The 17,795-nt window shown below is 34.7% G+C and overlaps 1 protein-coding gene across 4 annotated transcripts in view; it reads left to right on the top strand.

Annotated features, from left to right (window-relative positions):
* The window catches only part of PMS1 (PMS1 homolog 1, mismatch repair system component), a 44,053-nt gene that overhangs the window by 22,943 nt on the left and 3,315 nt on the right, over positions 1-17,795 (top strand). For all 4 annotated transcript variants that reach the window (XM_032211515.1, XM_032211507.1, XM_032211499.1 and 1 more), the window contains exons 7-11: positions 10,636-10,752; positions 12,425-12,547; positions 13,312-13,452; positions 13,659-14,515; positions 15,578-16,036. In XM_032211515.1, coding sequence (XP_032067406.1) covers positions 10,636-10,752; positions 12,425-12,547; positions 13,312-13,452; positions 13,659-14,515; positions 15,578-16,036 — 1,697 coding nt within the window. The remainder of the gene's footprint in view (positions 1-10,635; positions 10,753-12,424; positions 12,548-13,311; positions 13,453-13,658; positions 14,516-15,577; positions 16,037-17,795) is intronic.

The following is a 17,795-nucleotide window of genomic DNA, read 5'->3' as shown; positions in this document are numbered from 1 at the left end:
GTATCCTATTACCAGTTCCTTCACTCATCTTGTTTCTCATCCATCACATTTTTTCAAATGGCAGTATAGCATTTACAGCAGAAAATTATATTAGCTGCTTGCACATGTAGTAGGTTCAATGTAAAATGTGAAAATGTGTTTCTTCAGGTCTTGCGGGGCATATCAATTATTTTAAAATCCTGGGGGAAAGAGCAAAGGTCTTTGTCAAATACCATGAGAAAGAAATTTGTAGGCTTTTTTATTTTTGTATTTGCCTACTCATGTGTTTAGTTACATAAATATTAGGTGCTGAGCATTATACTGGGATAGCAGTCAATTTTTCTTTTTCACATAGAAAAAGACAAGAGAAAATATTCCTGTCTCTTTGTTATTTCCTTGCTGGCTCTGATCAAGAATGGCCATTTGAATTTGAATTCCATTTGTATCATATACAAATCATCTTGGAGACATCTTCTGTAGGACACAAGACACAATACCTGCCTTTTTTTAGTCTTAACTGGTAGATGGGTGCAAAGAGAGAGAGATGATGCCTAGAGGCAGAAGCTTTGAGAGTGATGAGTGGTATGGTCTGTCACCTTCCTTCCCTCAGTCAAAATGCTAGATTGGCTATCTGGAAAGGGACAGCATGCAGGCCAACATATTTCCTAATAGTTTGCCAGGAAACTCCAAGTGAAGTGACAGAATTGCTTAGAGCATAGACTATTAGAAGACAAAGATTGTATATGGTCAGAGGGACATGTTATGTTATATATCACTACCCAAAATTACCTTATATGGGAGATGTGCATACAGTTTACATACATACATACATGCATGCATGCATGCATACATACTATGGTAATGAGAACTACAGAGTGGTTATTCTACTGTGTGTTTTGCATCTCCCACAGACCCATTAGATCTCACAGGGTTGGCCTCCTCCGGGTGCCATCTACCAGCCAATGCCATCTGGCTATTACCCGGGGGAGGGCCTTCTCTGTGGCAGCTCCGGCCCTCTGGAATGAACTCCCCGCAGGGATTCGGACCCTCACCTCTCTCCAGGGCTTCCGAAAAGCCATCAAAACCTGGCTTTGCCGGCAGGCCTGGGGGTGATGAGTTCCCTCCCCTCTCGACATGTATGGTTGTGCGACTGTTGCCTATTTTTATTATTTGTATTTCATTTTTATGTTCCCCTTTTCCCCCTTTTGAATTGTTCGCCATCCTGAGTCCTCCCGGAGAAGGGCGGCATACAAATAATAAAATTCTATTCTATTCTATTCTATCTACATATTATCATTCAGCACCATGCTGTTCAAGGTTACCCAGAATGTTTTCAGGAAGAATAAGTGGAATGGTTCTTCTGCACACTGCTGTAACATATTTGTGAGATTCCATGTGAATAAATCACTTGTTTTTAGCTCAAAAGTGGATGTCACTTGGATAGAATATAGTGAGTGGTTTGGGGGAAAATATTGCAATATTGCATCTGAAAATGTTTTCAATTTGTGGAATCCAAGGAAATGAGTAGGATTTTTTGTAATATTAGTTCTACTTTTTGGGGTGGGGGTGGGGTGGATCCATGTTCTGCTTGGCTCCTTCTGGTAACTAAGCAGTTGGATATATAGTACAGGAAAAGTGCCTCTTTACAAGAAGAAATGGTATCATTGCCCTTGATGGAAGCAATAATGTATCTACTCCTTTATTTTTTGTTCTCTATATATACATTCACATAATTATTATTCCTTTTTTTACATTCATAATTCTAATACATTTGTCATTCCATTTATAGAATTGTAATATTCCATTTGGATGGTTTTGTTTACCATCCCTTGCCTATTTTGACACCACCTTTTTCTGCTTTCCTTTTCTCTCTCCCTCCCTTCTCTACTTCCTTCCTTCCTCCTTTCCCTTTCTTCTTCCCTTACCTCTCCCTCCTCCTCTCTTCCTCTTCCCCTTCCTACTTTCTCTCCTTCTCCCTTCCATGTTCTTCTCCTCCTCTCTATCTTCCTTCCTTCCTCTTCCTCTCATCTCCTCTCTTCCTTTCTCTCCCTCTCTCCTTCTCTACTTTCTTCTTTCCTCCTTTCCCTTCCTCCTTCCCTTACCTCTCCCCTACTCCTCTCTACCCCTTCCCCTTCCTACCCTCTCTCCTTCTCCTTTCCATCTTCCTCTCCTCACCTCTCTCTTCCTTCTCTTCTTTTCATCTCATTTCCCCTCCTCCTCTCTATTGTTGCAGGTGTCTCTTCCAGATCTTAATTTATATTTTCTTGGGGTGATATTTCCACAAACCCAAAAATCTTTGTATATCATTTATTGTTTTTTTTCTAAAAAAAGAAAAGAAAAAGAATATTTTTCTGTTTTTTGGTCAGACAAAGATAGACAATACATAACACATAGAACCTTCTTCAATCACGTACAGCATGTTGTTTGGTTGTAAAGTTTTTGTGCATCACTTCCATAGTCTTCACTTTCAAATGTATGTAAAATCACAAATTGTCAACTCATTTCAAACAAATTCTCATATCATCAATCCAGTATATTATATAAAAAATATTATAATTATTAAACATTCATTTGACTATAAATTGCTTTTACATCCTTTTGTATGAAATATCCTAAATTTGAAGTAAAACTATATAATAGTGTTCCATTAAATCCTCCTAAAATTATCCAATAGCATTTCATCTTTCTAACATATTCTAAATAAAAATTGGTTATATTTAATAACAAATACTGTTAAATCTCCTCTCATAGTCCTCATTTGCAATTTGTATAAAATTTCATATCCTCAAACTAGTTCCTATATATATATATATATATTATTATCATTATTACTCATTTATATGGCTATATACTACTCTAAATTTAACTAAGTTTGACTTAATTTTTATTGTAAACTTTCACTACATCAACCTGTGTCTTTCCAGTAGTAGTGCAGTTTTATATCTCGTGTCATTTGTGGAATTAATATTCTGGTTGTTTCTTAGTAGGTCTTTTATGGACTTCTTTTCACAGCTTGTTGCTCATTGTATATCTTATGATCACTCGAAACCCTCCATCTGTTCCTTTCATCAACTTATCTTTGGTTATCACCGATGTTTCAGTCAAGATTTTTCTCCTTACTTCCATCAAATTTTCTATTTTTTCTTCTTCTGTACTTTGAGGTCTGAGGTAGAGTTCCACTCCACCTATCTCCCCTTTCCATAATCCCCTCTTACTATTTCCAACCACGCTCAGTATGCTGTCAGTATCAACAATTTTCTTATGTCTTTGTTACTTTTTTCCTTCAATTTCTGGAACTCTGTCCTCAATTTTCTTCCTTTGATAAATGTCTTCAATTTTTCCATCTCTTTTTGCTGTTCTTTGTTCTGCCTCATCCATTCTCATCTCAATTTTCTCTACTATAATTAGACTACTAATATTTTATGAATTTTAAACATAATCATTTGCAATATTAATGTTTCTTTTTCATGTTGTGCCATCCTTCCAGCTTATAAACACTGCCAATATAGCATTCAAGACTTTTATTGTATTCCAAACAAATTCATTATAGTCTTTCAGGTCAAAGCTTTATCTTCACTGCAGTCCAGCTTCTAATAGAAACTCCAAAAGAGCACCTGTGTAAACAATCCATGCCCTTTCCACGTGCTCTTTACACTATCACTCTCAATAAACAAACTGAAAGGCTTTGAATTGTAACTCCGATGATCAAAGAGAAGAAAGAAAAAACAATGGCAGTGTTACTTTTTTTTACAGCCCTCTTTAAATAGCAGACTTACGGAGAAAAATTCTTAATAAAAAAAAACCAATCCAATCAAACTTTGTAAAGAAACAACAAAAAAAAAAGAAATTTTCAATCCACCAGTATATATAGAAAAAATAAAGAAGAAAAAGTAGAAGAAAAACTGAGCCTTCCAATTTAAAAAATAGAAAACATTTGCAGAACTTCCATTCATAAAAAGAGAAATTAAAAAAGCATAACACACTTAAGTCTAATGTAGCTTAATTTTGCCACTTGTTTTCTTTTGTCTTCAATCTTAATTTAGTTTTAATTTTCTTTGGGTAGTCTCTTTTCTAATAATAAAATTTCCTCACCAAACCGACACACTTTCTCTTCCATTTTCTTTCTGTTCCGGAGCTGTCCCAACTTCAGCAGCTTCAGGGCTGGGTTTCTGTAATCGGAAAAAGAGCTTCTCCTGGGTCAATCAGGGACTTTGCTGTGCCCCTGAGATCAGCAGGACGTACTCTTCTCTATCACCATCTCTTCAGGACAGTTTAGGTCCAAAAGGACCATCCAGTGGCAAAAATATCGACTGCGATCTTGGAGCTCCAAGATAGCACGTCGTATCATCGCGACATCAGCTCACACTCTCTCCTAAAGTTATTTCTGAATTCAACCATGTTAGATAACTTTTTCCTGTCCCCAGGCTGCCCTTTTTTGGAATGCAGTGGGGCATAGAGAGTCCTAGATGAAGCAGAGTATCTTAATTCCTCCCAATTCAGTTCAGTCCTGATAGATTTCCAAATAGTGTTAAATATCATCAGCCATGATATCCTTCTGGACAGGGGTGGGATTGAGCCACTTCAGACTGCTTCAAACAAACCGGTACCTCGGATGATCAGCTGTGGAGCGAACCGGTTTGCTCCGACGATCAGGTGCCCCCCCGCCCCCGCTCTGTGCTTTATTTACCTATATCCTCTCAGTGATTCGCATGGCAGAGCAGATTGCCACACCTCAGTTGTGTTACTCCCCAAAAGTAACATAGAAGGTAAGTTTTGTTAAAACTGTGTACACACGCGAACCACGCGATCACCAAACCAGTTTTTAAACTGGAAGGATCCCACCACTGCTTCTGGACTGTTACAAGAAGTGAGTGTGCTCTTTATGGTGTTTCTGAGTAGAGAGTTTTAATCTATAGTTACAGGACAGGAATAGTGGTGGTTGTTCCCATATAAGGTATCTCAAGGTTTACTATCTATATTATTTTAACATCTATATGAAACTGCTAGAAATCTTCTTCCATTGATTTTGGATGAAGCATCATCTTTTATGTTGATAATATCTAGTTATACCCTGTCACTTCATGCCAGCAATAATATAGTGGAGGTCCTTACTCAATATATGGAAGCTATATGAAACTGGGTGAGATGAGAATAAACAAACAACTTTTTACAGAAGAGACCTGCAATTTATATTTTCTGGGTCTCATTCTTTTTTCATGACAATGTTGTTTACTCTGCTTCCCCTGCTATGGAAAAGAGAAGTCTTAATTTTTAGTAGGATGTGATTGGCTTTTGCTTAACTTTGCTAGAATTATTCATACAGTGGCTCAGCAGTCTGCACTCCTTCGGACTTTGGATCTCTAGTGGTCTCTTTCATTAGCCATCTCATCTGTCCAAATCTTTTCTGTCATCTGCTTCTCCAGAATACCTCCCCTTTCAAAAGAAGGGTTCAGATGAGCAAGGAGAAATCTGAGTCTGCCAGTCCTGGCAGAATCTGTTCTTAGCACTGACAGTGGGAAAATCCAGTAGGAAAATTAATTTTCAAATCCTGCAGACAAGAAGGATTTATTATTGTCCCAATTGATAGCATTCTGTGCTGTGATTTGAGATTTGTAACACAAGGTATGCTAAGAAGCAACTTTTTTAAAAAAAAAATGTGGCTTGTTAATTGAGGACACTGAATTCATCTTAGGAATTTACAAGTACTTTGCAGTGCTTCTATGGATCCAAACAACTCCTGATGATAGTATTATTTTTCATTAGGCATTAGCTTTCAGTGGTGCACATGGTCCCATCTGTTTTCAAAATTTTAACAGAAGTTTCTAAAATTAGTACTTTTAAACAGGTATGTCTACCTGGCAGTCTGTGGATTAGATCTGGCCTCTTAAGCAATCTATCTGGACTAGAAGTGACTTTCTTACATTTAAAAAAATGTGAGATATTTTGACTCTGAAGTACATTGCAAGTTGAGTTGGGTTAGGATTAAAACCTTAATGGCTATGTTCTACTTAGTGCCAAGGAAAAAAAATTAAGAACCTGTTCAGGGAATCAGAATTGTACAATATGAATATACCCATTAAATATGATCCATTTTTGTGTCAACGGTGAGGAAAACCAGGATGCTTAGGCATCCTTTCTGTTTCATCCAAGCTAGGAACTATGATTAGTAGTCTCCCCCAACAAACTAGTTTCATAAACCAGCTGTCAATTCTGATGAACTAAATTAGGATTTATATTTTAGCATGATACACATATGTTGTTAATATCTATTGGATTCTCTATTGAAGTATTCACTGGGCCGCCTTTGAAACAAAATGAATGCAGAAAATAGCTTCTTTTCTGAAATACTTAAGTTTTAGAGGGTCAAGGAATATACTGAACATTTGATGAACTAGGCTCTATATTCCAATAATAAAAGTGGGTGGCCTGTCATAATCTTAATTAAATTTCATTTTAATATGGTTGGGGGCCCATTTGTGTTGAAAGCGAGCACTGAAGCACTGCATGTCCTGCTACTACCCCCTACCCACATGTTGACTCTGGGTTTTGTGTTTGGGATGCAGGACACACACAATAGCAATAGCAGTTAGACTTATATACCGCTTCATAGGGCTTTCAACCCTCTCTAAGCGGTTTACAGAGTCAGCATATTGCCCCCAACAACAATCCGGGTCCTCATTTTACCCACCTCGGAAGGATGGAAGGCTGAGTCAACCCTGAGCCGGTGAGATTTGAACAGCCGAACTGCAGAACTGCAGTCAGCTGAAGTAGCCTGCAGTGCTGCATTTAACCACTGTGCCACCTCAGCTCAAGTAAAGGAAGCAGGAGGCCATTGTTAAGGAGTAATGAAATATCTGGAGGATTGGGGTGGGTTATTACATCTAAGTGGTGATGGACAGGGGACATTTAAATAAGAGCCAGAGGATGGGTTCTACCTGGGGAAGATGCCCCCGATTCTTAATACCAGTGACTGTTCTGGTCCACTTTGTAAACTCTCAGTTCTTATAATCTTCAATGAAACTGAGAGAAGGGAAGATATATTTGGCTAGCTTTCATTAAACCTAAGATGGACTGTATGTAATAGTATATTTTGATAGCGTACTTTTGCAGTGTCATCATACTGCCTAGAGTCAGATTCATTCTTGGCTCATCATGATCCCCAGATTTATATGACCTAGAAAATACAGGGGTGTGTGACAATGTATTTATAGCATAATCTTCAGAATATAATCAAGGCTATAAATCAAACAGTTCAGGAAACCTGTTGTGAGATAGAATGAAAGATCATAAATGTACTGTAGTACTTTACCAAAAACTGAAGTACTTTATTAAAAATTCAATAAGACTATGAATCTTAATTGGAAATGGTATCAATCTAGGATTAAAAAGTAAATATAAGTGCCTAGGACATTAACTGCATTTGTTTTGTATTTAGCAGGTTGCCATGCTTCACAGTTGGCCTGCTTGCCTTTCCTCATTGTGAATTGCATCACATGCATCCTAATTTACATGCAGTCTAGATGATTAAACTAAATTTAATGAAATGTTTAATTATTAAGAATTTTAATCCAGGATTATTTTTATCCCAAACAATTGTTTCCATTGTTACAAGATTGCAGGACTTTATTATTTTCTTTCTGCCATAATTATATTACATCTTAATTTTAAAGTGTCTCGATCGTCTATCCTTAATTAATTAAAGATGCATTGATCACATTATATGTAAGAGATTTTGCATATTCAGGAATCTTACTGCTATTCAGTTTGATTTAGTAGGTGTTCTCTGGTACAGAAGGAAAATCCAGAGATTCTGAAAACCATCCATTTATTCATTCATTGTTCTAAAATTGATGTCAGCTCTTAACAACTACATAGATTTTCTTCAATCTGATTCTTCAGATTTTCCATAGTTGCACCCATTGATGCTGTAATGAAGTCCATCTACCTTGCTGGTAATTATCCTCTTCTGATTCAATTTCCTACCACTTACATCACTGTAGGTTTCTTCGAAAAAATTATCTTCGCATAATGTGTTCAAAGTGTGCTAATTTGAGGCTTGAATGAGAATTTGGAATTGATTTATTTGACAATCCACTTGAGAGTTTTGATTATCCATAGTATTCTCAAGAAACATTCCCAGCATCTAAATGATTTCTATCCTCTTCTTCGGAGTCAAACTTGCACATCCATAATGTCTTGGGAAAACCATTGCTTTCATGATCCTGATCTCGGCATTTGAATGTCTTTTCCAAGGCCTTAATGGCTATTCCATCAAGTGTTAATCTGCAGAGTATTTCTTAAGTGCTGGTTCCTTTCTGTTAATATTTAATCCTAAAAGGAAGAATCCAGATACTACAACTTCTGTCAATTCTAAAACTGGTTTATGGGCCTGTTGTGTTCTTTATATTTAATGTTAATCCATTTTTTCACTGTATTCCTTAACTTTCATTACTAAAGCTTGCAAATCATTTGCATTTTCAACTATTACAATAGTGTCATCAGTATAGCATTGGTTATTGATATTTGATATGGTTATTTTTCCTCCAAAAACCATATTCATCTTCTTTTAATCCAAATTCCCCCAGTATGTATTCTGCATATAGATTGAATAAGAGAAGAGATTCTTAATCCTTTCTGACCTGAATCCAGTCTGTTTTTCTGGGTTCTGCTCTATTGTGGCTTTTTTGATTTATGTATAGGTTACGAAGGACAACACTGAGATGCTCCGGCTTTCTCATTTTTTCTAAGGACGTTCCATAGTATGACATGATCAACATAATCAAAGACTTTTTGATATCAACATAATCAAAGGCTTTTCGATATGAAGCACACATTGACATATTTTTGTATTCTTTGACTTTCTCAGTTGTGCAGCATGCATTGACAATTATATCTTTTCTTCCTTGCTCTTTTTAAAGTCAGTTTGAACATATGCCATCCCCTTTTCCATGTAAGGCTCTAATTCGATGATTTGAAGCCTTTGTGTGTGAAATTATGACTATTGTATATTAGTTTGCTCACTCTGTCTCCCAAGTCTCTCTTTTCTGCATTGGAATATTGATTTACTTCTTCCACTCCCTTGGAGACTCTGTCATTCTCCAGATTTGTTATAATAGCTTGGTTAGATCTTTTACTGAAAGTTTTCTATTGCTTGCCATATTTCTATCAATTTTCCATGATTTTCTGTAGCTTTCTTTCTTGATAATGATCTGCGTGCTAGTTTAACTTCAGTCATAGACAGATTCAATAGTCCCTATAGATTGGAAAGTAGATATATTGGATTTATATTGGATTTGTATGTATTTACTATTACTGCTGTACTATTTCAAAGGTGTTAGAATTGGGAATTTCTGAGCATGAAAAAAAGTAAATGTTTCTTCTGTATATGATAATTATTTACTGTTAATGAATTATTACTAGTGAATTCATGGGTTGCCAACAATCTACGCAGCAATTACTTAACTTGGTTAACTATCTTATGTAAATTTCATTCAGATTTGTACAAAAATTGCCAAATACCACTTTCTTTTTCTTTATTTCCATATAATGATTACAATAAATGCATGAAGTGAAGTAAAATTGAAAGCAGTGTATATGCTTCTGCTAATTTTGAATGTTTTATTATTTTACTTTTTTGGAAAATACTTTTATAAAAATAATGAAATATATTTACAATAAATCTGAACAATGGTTTTTTTGCCTATTGTAACTTGAATGCCGTGCTTTAAACAAATAGAGTAAACTGTGTCTATTTTATGCATTGTAAACCTGGTTTAATATGAACTGAACATATGAATTTATTAATAAGGTATAATTTGGTATAATTTTTTTTTTGCTGGACTGTTATACTAAAATTTATCTCAGTTTGAAAATGACTAGGGTTCTATACTAATTCAAGTACTAGAATTAGGTGAGATTTCTCTCTGCATATATTTTGCCCTGCATGCATTACTAACATTCAACTGTTGGATTTCCAATTGTAAAATTACTGTTTTGTAATGAATGTATTGAAGTAATAAATGTATTGACTAACTTCTTCCTCAAGTCATACTTATGGTATTTGTGAATCAAAAAGCCAATATCATTGTAGATGTTTTTAAGGGTTATACAATTGTGTATTTGTAGATGTCCCAGTTGTTAAAAATCTGTCACTAGATAACAAAATAGGTAAGGAACCCTAGACAGACAGCCCAGTTGCTACACAATATAAACCAAAGGACCAACAGCATATGTTGTACTCAAAAGAAAGTGCATGCGTTTAGGAACAGAATGTTAAAAACCCAGGACAAGTGTGCCATTCCATATTTGTGAGTAGATCTTGTACACACACACACACACACGCTGGTCTTGTTGTATTCGGGTCTTTTCCCATGTAAGACTGAGATTGTCTTGGCAATGTTTCAACGAGGTCTCACTCCCCATCTTCAGGCTGGTGTTTTCGGCTTCGTATTTGTGTGAGTCGAAAACACCAGCCTGAAGATGGCGAGTGAGGCCGAAACGTTGCCAAGACAATCTCAATCTTACATGGGAAAAGACCCAAATACAAGAAGACCAGCATACCTACACCTGTGAAAATCTATGAAAACAAATACACACACACACACACACACATATATGTATATTCATTCAATTTAATGTTATAAATTTGGCTTTCAGACAACCATATGGCAGAAGAACAGGGTACTAGATCATAAAATGGCTTTCATGGAAGTAGTCGGACCTGCTATTATGAAGAACATGGTACCTTTTCAGCAGCACCGTGAAGATCTGGAGTTAAGTTTCTAAGCCTTTACATAAATTACTTATTCCCAGTATTATTTCAATTTAATATTAATCATTTGTTGTCATTTGAGTTGTCTTTGAGTAATGGTTTGACAATAACATAAACATTAAAACATCCATATTTCAATAATACTAATACAAAAATCCCCCAGAGAATGTGCCATGTTTCCCTGAAAATAAGACCGGGTCTTATTTTCTTTAACTGCTGAATTAAGCGGGGTGGTCTTATTATTTTTGAGGTGCAGGACTGTGGTCACCTCATGGCTGCTGCTGTGTTGCAATATTTTTGGGGAGGGTTTATTATCTGGGGAGGTCTTATTTTGGGGAAAACAGGGTAGCAGAATAATCCCAAGGATCAACTGTCTTTATTTTTTCTCTGTGTCACTGCTGTGCTATATTATTTTTAAGTTCTTAAATTGCTTTAATCTGAGTCATCTGAAGGAATGCTTTCTAATTATGATCGTCCCCCATCCCCTAGAGATAATTGAAGTTGCAGTGGGTTTATTTCTCAGTAAATCAGCCTTTTACTTTTTAAATTATTTTACTTCTATATTTGCATAGAATGTAGAATAACAGAGTTGGAAGGGATTTTGGAGGTCTTCTAGTCCAACCTCTTGCCTACGACCCATGCCCATCCTATACCATTCCGGACTTTCTTTGGATTTGATGGGAGGGATATATATGTTCTCACTTCTGGTGATAATCTGTTGATTATCTCTTCCAGGATCTTCCCAGATATTGATGTCAGGGTTATTGATTATAGTTGCAATGGACTTATTTATCAGCAACTCAACCTTCTTTTTTTTTAAAAAATGTACTTTTATTAAGAATTTGCTTACAATAGTAAAATCTAGTACAAGCTAAACTTTTAAAAAGAGAAGAAAATAGAATAAAAGGTGCAAAAAAAAGAATGAAAGAGATAGAGTGAGGAGGAAAAAAAGTAAGATACAATTTAGAAAAGAAATATATACAAAAGTGATTTCTAAACTTCATTACAAGTATAACAAATTTAGTGACTCTTCATCCCCTCTAATATTACAAATAACCTTTTCCTCCTATATCCCATCTCTTATCTATAAACAAATCCACAAAGCGTCCTCTTCAGTACTGGTGTCAGGAGAACGTCCATAAAGGTTTGCCAGAAGTAACAATATATAAACCAAATTTATATTACTTTCTCTTAACTTCTCAGAGTCTTAATCTTTAGTTCATTCAAATATTGTCAGCTATGATAACCATTCCAGAACTTTCTTTCCTGTAAGTTCTTTAACATAATTGGATAATGAGTATATGTATGTATTTATTCTTAATACTGAATAAAATACTTATTTTGTTGTCGCTGCTGTTTAAAAAGGAAACTACAAAGGAAGTGAGCCAAAACAAATTCAATGTTAGATAAATAACAGATCAAATAAACTAAAGTTAGCATAGATGGATTAGGTCTCTTCAAAGTCCCTTCCAACCGTTTGATTCTGTGTTCTATAAGTAATAATGGAAAAGTAAAATATTACATGGGAAATTATTGAAAAAACTGTATTTACCTATTTATTTATATACCAATATTTACCAATTTATCACATGTACCAAAATGACTTGATTTTTGTTAAAGGTTCTATGTGATTCAGTTAACGGTCATTTTGTGATATATTCATTATCATTATAGATATCTTTCAATGGCTTTGTTCCAAAGCCTGATTCAGATAGAGGTTTGACAGGTCATTCGAACTCAGAAAGAAGTTACATTTTTATAAACAGCCGACCAGTGTATCAAAAAGAAATTCTCAAGGTATTGCCTTTTCAATTATATTTCTACAATTTGCAAAACATTGTTTGAATTAAATAGTAGCTTTAGCAGACTTGAACTCAAGTTTTAACTTTGTACTTTAGAATGCAAACCTATATCACAAGTTGTTTCTAAATTCCCTTCAGTTTTAGAATTTTATTCCACTGTAGCATGGGATAGAGATGACAGTTCTTAATTGTTGAAATTAATTACCTAGGTCTCCTCCTCTTTAACCTAAGATAATATTAAAAGTTCCCATATTAACTCTGATTTTTTTTTTAAAAAAAATCCTGTTCCTCAGTAATTATTAATGGGCAGTAATTTGCCTTTTTAACATGGGGAAATACTGCATCAGCATGCATTTAGAACATACCAGATGAAATAGTATTACATTCTTGTAGCATGTCACTTTATCAGCAACAAAGTTCCAAAGTTGCGTCAATTTTATGTAGTTGTAACCTAATAAAACTGCTATTTCTTTCCTCAACATAGTTATGTGATTATAATTCTTTCTATATATACTTAAAGATATAAATAAACAGTATAATATAGAATCCAGTGTCATAGAAGCAAAATTTGCTATAGCACTTTGTAAGATCCTCTGGAGCAGTTTTAGACAGGAAAGGTTACCATAGAGAAAAGAAATATTCCCTACACAGTTTCTTTGATGAAAAGTAATCCATTAGATTCTAGCAATAATTTGGTATTGTGTTTAATTTAAAGTTTAAAATATTGAGTAATTTTATTCTTTTTTATGAATATTTTAGCTTGTTCAACAGTACTATAGCATATTACACAAGGATTTTAATCGTTTGTTCCCGATATTCTTTCTCAACATTACTATTCCTCCATCTGCTGTGGATGTCAATTTACTACCAGATAAATCTCAAGTATTAGTACATAATAAGGTAGAATCTTTAAGTCTTTTTCTTTTTCATAATATGCAATTTGATACTAGAGATTTTACTATGATGAGGCAGTAAAATAATTGTTTCTGACTGTGTTCTTTTAATATTGCTTGGAATTTTAAGAGCAAAATTCTTGTGGCCTGATATAATGTTCTGCAACAATAAAAAATATATATTTTTATTGAATTACTTCTTTTATTTTTTAGGAATCTATCTGTCTTGCTATTGAAGAGAGTTTGATATCATTATATGGACCATTAAATAGCTCTGTGTCTAATGAAATAAATGCAACCAACAATACCTCAAAAGATATTAATGAAACCGAACAAGAAGTTATAAGCAAATCTTGTACAAGACTAAATCCACTTGCTAGTACTTCACAATATTCACTTAGTAATGACATACAAAATGCAAATATACAGGAAAACAGATTAGTTGGCAATCAAAGAACGTATAATCATTATTCTCATGATACGTCTATTGAAATTGAAATACCTGATAATGAAATAGTTGAATACGATCAATTTCAGAATGGCCAACCAAATAATGTACTTTGTCAAGATGGACAGAATAAGAAAATAGTTAATCTAGATATTCAGTGTGAAAGTAGCATGGAGAGTGATTCAAGAAATTACAGTGTTCAAGAAGAAAAAGAAGGAGCCCAAAACTCTGCAGATTCATCTGAAATCACTGCTGATAAATGGAGTCTGGGGAATGCATTTAAAAATTCCAGGGCAGAAAATCTGGAACCTGTTCAGATTTTAATTCCAAATATGGATGAAGTAAGAACTCAAAAGAAAAAGAGTGGCTTAGCAAAACTCCAAGAAGAAAGTAACAATCAAGTCGTTAAAAAAACAAATGTGATAAAGGCTAAAATGGGTCAGATTACCGCCTATGACTTAATTAGCAATAAGGTTATCAGGAAATCCATGTCAGCATTCGAACTTTTCGTTCAAGACTATTCTTCTGAGTCACTGAGTGAAATTACCAAATTAAACTCAGAAAACCTACTGCTGAAAATGGAAGCAGTGTGGAACTCATTGAATGAGGAAGAAAAAAAGAAGTAAGACTGTTGAACTTAATTCTGTAATAAATCTTGTCAGTTGTTGGATTTATAGATATAAATCCAACAACTAAAAAAATACTTTCTTTGAGTTTGGTAAGATGTGTTTTTGATAAGTGTGGCTTCAATTACAATTCAATTTAATACCTTTGTTTTATGACTAGTCAACATTTAAGAAGGAAGTAAACTTCATGGTTTTCTGGATCTAACTCTCCCAAAGTGCTAGTAAGAGATAATGTTTGAGGAAAAGTTATTTTGTGCATGTGATAAAATATGCATCCAGAAATTTGCAAATGAACTAATGCATGCAAAAGAATTTTTCCCTTTTTGCCCTACTTCATTTCTGCGTTTATGTAAAATGCAGATAGTCGCAACTTAAGATCAAATTTAGAGACATTTTGTCCCAATTTTGTCCCATTTTATGACCCTTCTTGCCACAGTTGTTAAATGAATCACTGCAGTTTATGTCAATAACCTGGTTGTTAAGTGGATGTGGCTTCCCCACTGAGTTTGCTTGTCAGAAGGTTGCAAAAGATGATTACATGACAACCGCAACCGTCATAAATATGAACCAGTTGCCAAGCATTTGAATTTTGATCATATAATCATGGGGCTGTTACGAAGGCCATAACTTTAAAAAATGGTCACAAGTCTCATTTTTCAGTGTCATTGTAACTTTGAAAGTCACTAAATAAACTGTTGAAAGTCGAGAACTACAACAGTTTTCTGTATATGGAGGAGGAGGGATCCATTTTGTTTTTGGTTCTCTTCACTCCTTGTGGGAAATGTTGGCTAAATCCATTATTACTGAACGCAATGCTGATACATATATTTTTTATTTTTGACAGAAATAAATGAATCCAAATAATTGAACTGTAGCTATAATATAGTCTCCATATTTGTATTAAAAAGATATTGTTATTGAAAATACAATGACTCAATGAGACCTAAAGCTATTAAAATCAAGCAGGAAAATTGTTTTTCATAATGAAAAACAACACATTATGTATTTGTTATAGTTTGTTCTAACACAATCATATATTCTGTTCTTTCTTGTGAAAGATATGAGGAAAAAGCTGAAAAAGATCTGGAACGATACAACAGGCAAAGCAGAAAAGCTACGTGTCAGAATGTACAAACATCAGTGAAGGAGAGAGAAAAAAGACACAAGATCAAACTAAAAGACTGCTTAAATAATCAGCAAAAATTGGACACACTTTTTAACTCGCAAGTAAGAAAGAAGCATGATGATTACCAAGCAATAAAAACTGTACAACTGCCTTTCTCCATGGATGCATTCAAACAAAAGCTTCAAAGGCTTGAACATAAAAAGGCAGATCAAGAGGAATCTTGCTTAATTCGCCTTCCGAATTTTCCTGATGCATGGATACTTGCCTCTGAGGAAAAAATAGAGATGCTAAATCCTTACAGAATAGAAGAAGCTCTTCTCTTCAAAAAGCTAATTGAAAATCATAAGCTTCCTATAGAGAAATTGGACACTCCTATTTCATTAACTGAGAGGTAAGGTGAAAATGACATTCTAGAAGTATGTCTATCTTAAGTAAACAGGAAAGCATAGGTTTTGATTTGTATTTTTATTTTCTAAATTTGTATTCATGATAAAATGAAATAAGTAAACAAGCCAAAATAGAACCATTTAGTAATGTAATGTATTTTGGATTATAAAATTCAAAAAAGTTAGGTGTATAGAACAGTCATAAATAGTTAGTACAATAACAGTCCTTATAAGGCATTTACTATTAGAAGTTTGTATTTAAAAAAAATATTTATTATATTTATATGGCAGTTCAGGAAATGCATATCTTATTTAAATACTGATTAGGATTCTAGATAAACTGGATGGTTTGATTTTCATAAGATTTTAGATTAATTACCCTTAACAGTAGAAATGGAACAGGGCTACATACAGGAGCTATTTTCATGCCATTACATTTATTTGTTGTTAGATTTCAAATGATTCTGTTGCTTCTCTAAAATGCTTAAAGCAATTCTCCCCCTCCCTCCCCCCAAAAAAGATGAATGGCATGAAAAGTTTAGAAACCACAATATTTTTTGGTCATCCTCTGGAATGTTTGTTCAAGCCATGACATATCTACATCCTTGCATTGTAAAGATCAGACCTTGATAGGGAATTTAAGGACCTTCTAAACATAAACTTAATTATCATTTCATTGATTGGAAAGTCTGATTCTAATCTCCCCTTCAATTGCACTGATAATCCTAAAAATTGAAATGCTTTTGCCACACACAATTATGTAGCTTTGGATTAATTGGGGTCTCTAGTCTTAAAATCTTTTAGAAAATTCAAAAGAATTCTCAAATTTTTAAGCAGCATTGTGTATGGTGTTACTATCTGTAGTTAGGACAGGAACAGAGCCCCATTACAGGTAGTTCTCGACTTATGACCAGAATTGAGCCCAAAGTTTATGTTGCTAGGTGAGACGTTTGTTAAGTGAGTTTTGGCCCATTTTACAACCTTTACGGCATCGTTAGGAAACTTGATACTTTTTTTACCACAGTTGTGGCAAAGTGAATCACTGCAGTTGTTAAGGCAGTATCATGGTTGTTAAGTAAATCTGGCTTCCCCATTGATTTTGTTTGTCAGATTTAAATGTCAGAAGGTCACAAATGGTTTATTCAACACCATGGAACATGGAGTTGCTCTCCTAAAAAGAATCTCGGTCAGGATTTTCTGGCAGTTTCATTTAGCTGTTGTAGCACAACATCCCCCTGACCTTTGAATCCAGCACATTTTCACAAGCGAATACTTTCTCATCCTTGGATTTTTTGGGGAGTAGCTCTATTTGAGGCAGATTCAAAAGTGCCAGAGGACGGGAAGGCAACTCACTAAACATCAAGGATTGTGAGGTTAACTGCAAGATGTAATAAACCCACCATTTCTTTATATTTATTTCAATCTACTGTTGTAGCAGCTGTGATTCCCACCTCAGTAGCTAAGTATACCTTTGCAAAAGTCACATTTTACACTGTAGATTGTTCCATTGATTCTTAGAAGGCTTCATTCACCCTAAGGAAAATACTTCAAGTCTTCAGAGAGGCTAACACCACTAGCATGTACTATTATGCCAACCTTTGGCAGCAACAACAGGATTAAAAAGGCCCTGGATGCATTCCCCTGACTTAACCCAAGGTCTAATGCTGACTAGTAGTGCCAAGTCAGGGAGAAGACCTATCTTTGTTCGCTAACAGATCATGTTCTGTGAGATAGTGGTAGTATGAGATGGGAGTACGTGTTCTT

Source organism: Thamnophis elegans, chromosome 1 (assembly GCF_009769535.1).
Source record: "Thamnophis elegans isolate rThaEle1 chromosome 1, rThaEle1.pri, whole genome shotgun sequence".
NCBI lineage: Eukaryota > Metazoa > Chordata > Lepidosauria > Squamata > Colubridae > Thamnophis > Thamnophis elegans.
The sequence above is the reverse complement of the archived record's forward strand: the minus strand, read 5'-3'. Positions and strand labels throughout refer to the sequence as shown.